Below are 2,446 nucleotides of genomic sequence, written 5' to 3' on the forward strand. Positions count from 1 at the left end.
CACCATGTTGACCAGGATGGTCTCGATCTCTTGACCTGGTGATCCACCTGCCTCGGCCTCCCAAAGTGCTGGGATTACAGGCTTGAGCCACCGCGCCCGGCGTTGTTTTTTTTTTTAAGAGACATAGTCTCGCTCTGTCACCCAGGCTAGAGGGCAATGACGTGATCTCGGCTCACTGCAACCTCCGCCTTTCGGGTTCAAGTGATTCTCCTGAATCAGTCTGCCAAGTAGCTGGGACTACAGGCACATGCTACCATGCCCAGCTAATTTTTTGTATTTCTAGTAGAGATGGGGTTTTGCCATGTTGCCCAGGCTGGTTTCAAATTCCTGAGCTCATGCAATCCATCTGCCTCCACCTCCCGAAGTGCTAGATTACAGGCATGAGGCACCATACCCAGCACAAACCCTGTTTTTTAAATAAGCTAATGAGTTCAAGAATAATGAAAATTTCTCAGGACAAAATAGAAGAGAATCAGCTGTTTACAAGGTAACCTTAAATTCTGTGACATCTACTGTTCTTCAAGTTTTGTGGCCCAACTCCTTATAAACTGAGAACATGGGATTGGGAAAGGGGGCCTAGGAATTTGAGGAGAGGTCACAGTCTCTCATTCTGCTTTCAGCTTGCTGGCCTCTGGTTCCGACGACCAGCACACAATTGTGTGGGACCCGCTGCACCACAAGAAGCTGCTCTCCATGCACACAGGACACACTGCAAATATCTTCTCTGTCAAGGTGAGCAGGACAAGCCACAGAGCAAACACAAGAGTGACTGTGCTGTGGCCCTGCCATGTTGGTATGTGTATGTCCCATATACCACCTAGGGTCACAGACAGCCTTACGATCTAAATATCTGTTGGTAATTCCTGAAACCTCATTTCTCTTCCATGTTCTTCTTCTTCTTTTAGAGCTAAGAGGCCAATTCTAGATGAATTTATGTGAGTAGTAGTTGTGGGGGGTATGGTTCTGAACATGCACTTAGAGAGCAGGCAGACGCAGATTTGACTGTCTTATCTGCTGCTTTGGCATTGTGTGAACTGGGCAAATCACCTGACCTCTCTGAGCCTGTTTGCTCATCTGTAAAAAGGAAATAGCAAAGGAAAAACTCCGAGATTTGTAAACAAATGAATTTTTTAAAAAGGAAGTAACAATCCACAGGGTTGATGTGACAGTTCAGTGAGATAATTGATAAAACTAAAGCCTGTGTACAGTGCTTTTATCTGTTTTACCTCTTCAGAGGAAATTAATATTTTGATTTGTTGGGGGAGGAGGCTTGAGCTGAGGAGAGGTGGGAAGGGGACTTAAAAGTGTTTTCAGGCCTTTGAAGCCCTGTTGAAGCCCTGGAAATGACATGAGACTGGGGTTTCTTGTTGTTGTTTGTTTGCTTTTTCGAGACGGAGTCTTGCTCTGTCGCCCATGCTAGAATGCAGTGGTGGGATCTCAGCTCACTGCAACCTCCGCCTCCTGGGTTCAAGTGATTCTCCTGCCTCAGCCTTCTGAGTAGCTGGGATTACAGGCACCCGCCACCACGCTCGGCTAATTTTTCTACTTTTAGTAGAGACAGGGTTTCACCATCTTGGCCAGGCTGGTCTCAAACTCCTAACCTCGTGATCCGCCTGCCTCGTCCTCCCAAAGTGTTGGGATTACAGGCATGAGCCATCACACCCAGCCAAGACGTGTTTTTTGTTGCAGAGAACAGACCTAGGACTAGTGGCTATAAGTCCATAGAACTAAATGTGGGCCTGAGGAAAGAAAGAATTGTCTAATGCTTAGAGCTATTTGAAAAATGTAGAATCAGCCTTTGGAGGAGATGAGTAAATATCCTGTCCCTGCACTTGTCCACTCGCTAGGTGCTTTATCTCCCAAGTTTAAAGTTGGAAGAAATGACCTGTAAGGAAGGGCCTTTCCAGCTCTGAGATTCTATAATGGATGGATGTGAGAATGAAGTTGTCCCTTGGAAAACCTCACTATTCTTAGAAATATTTTCCTAATTAATATCAAGAGGAATTACAAGATGAACCAGACGATAACTCCAAACCTACTTGTTTTCCTAAACCCTTCTTTCTCAAGCTGTGATTCTCGCCTTTAGAGACAGGGCAATGGTGATTTACCTCTTACATGACTAAAGAAACTGCCTTCTGCCCCTGCAAAGCATTTAGGTCCAATTTGGGTCATACAGTCAGACCTGGGGAAGGGGACCTAAGCCATCAATTTAACACCAGAGCACAAGACATTGAGTTCTGATACCAGAATTTGACAATGGTCTTGATACTCCCTAATGGTAAGACCTTGAGAAAGACACTTACACGCAGACTCTCAGCCTCCTCTTCTGAAAAAAAAAAAAAAAAAAAAGAACGCCGGGCGCAGTGGCTCAAGCCTGTAATCCCAGCACTTTGGGAGGCCGAGGCGGGTGGATCACGAGGTCAAGAGATCGAGACCATCCTGGTCA

General features: G+C 45.8%; 1 protein-coding gene across 2 annotated transcripts in view; it reads left to right on the plus strand.

The window, feature by feature from the left end:
* The window catches only part of WDTC1 (WD and tetratricopeptide repeats 1), an 80,840-nt gene that overhangs the window by 55,310 nt on the left and 23,084 nt on the right, over window positions 1-2,446 (plus strand). For both annotated transcript variants that reach the window (XM_017534675.2, XM_037740699.1), the window contains exon 5: window positions 621-732. In XM_017534675.2, coding sequence (XP_017390164.1) covers window positions 621-732 — 112 coding nt within the window. The remainder of the gene's footprint in view (window positions 1-620; window positions 733-2,446) is intronic.

Source organism: Cebus imitator, unplaced genomic scaffold (genome assembly GCF_001604975.1).
Source record: "Cebus imitator isolate Cc_AM_T3 unplaced genomic scaffold, Cebus_imitator-1.0 Scaffold87, whole genome shotgun sequence".
Lineage (NCBI taxonomy): Eukaryota > Metazoa > Chordata > Mammalia > Primates > Cebidae > Cebus > Cebus imitator.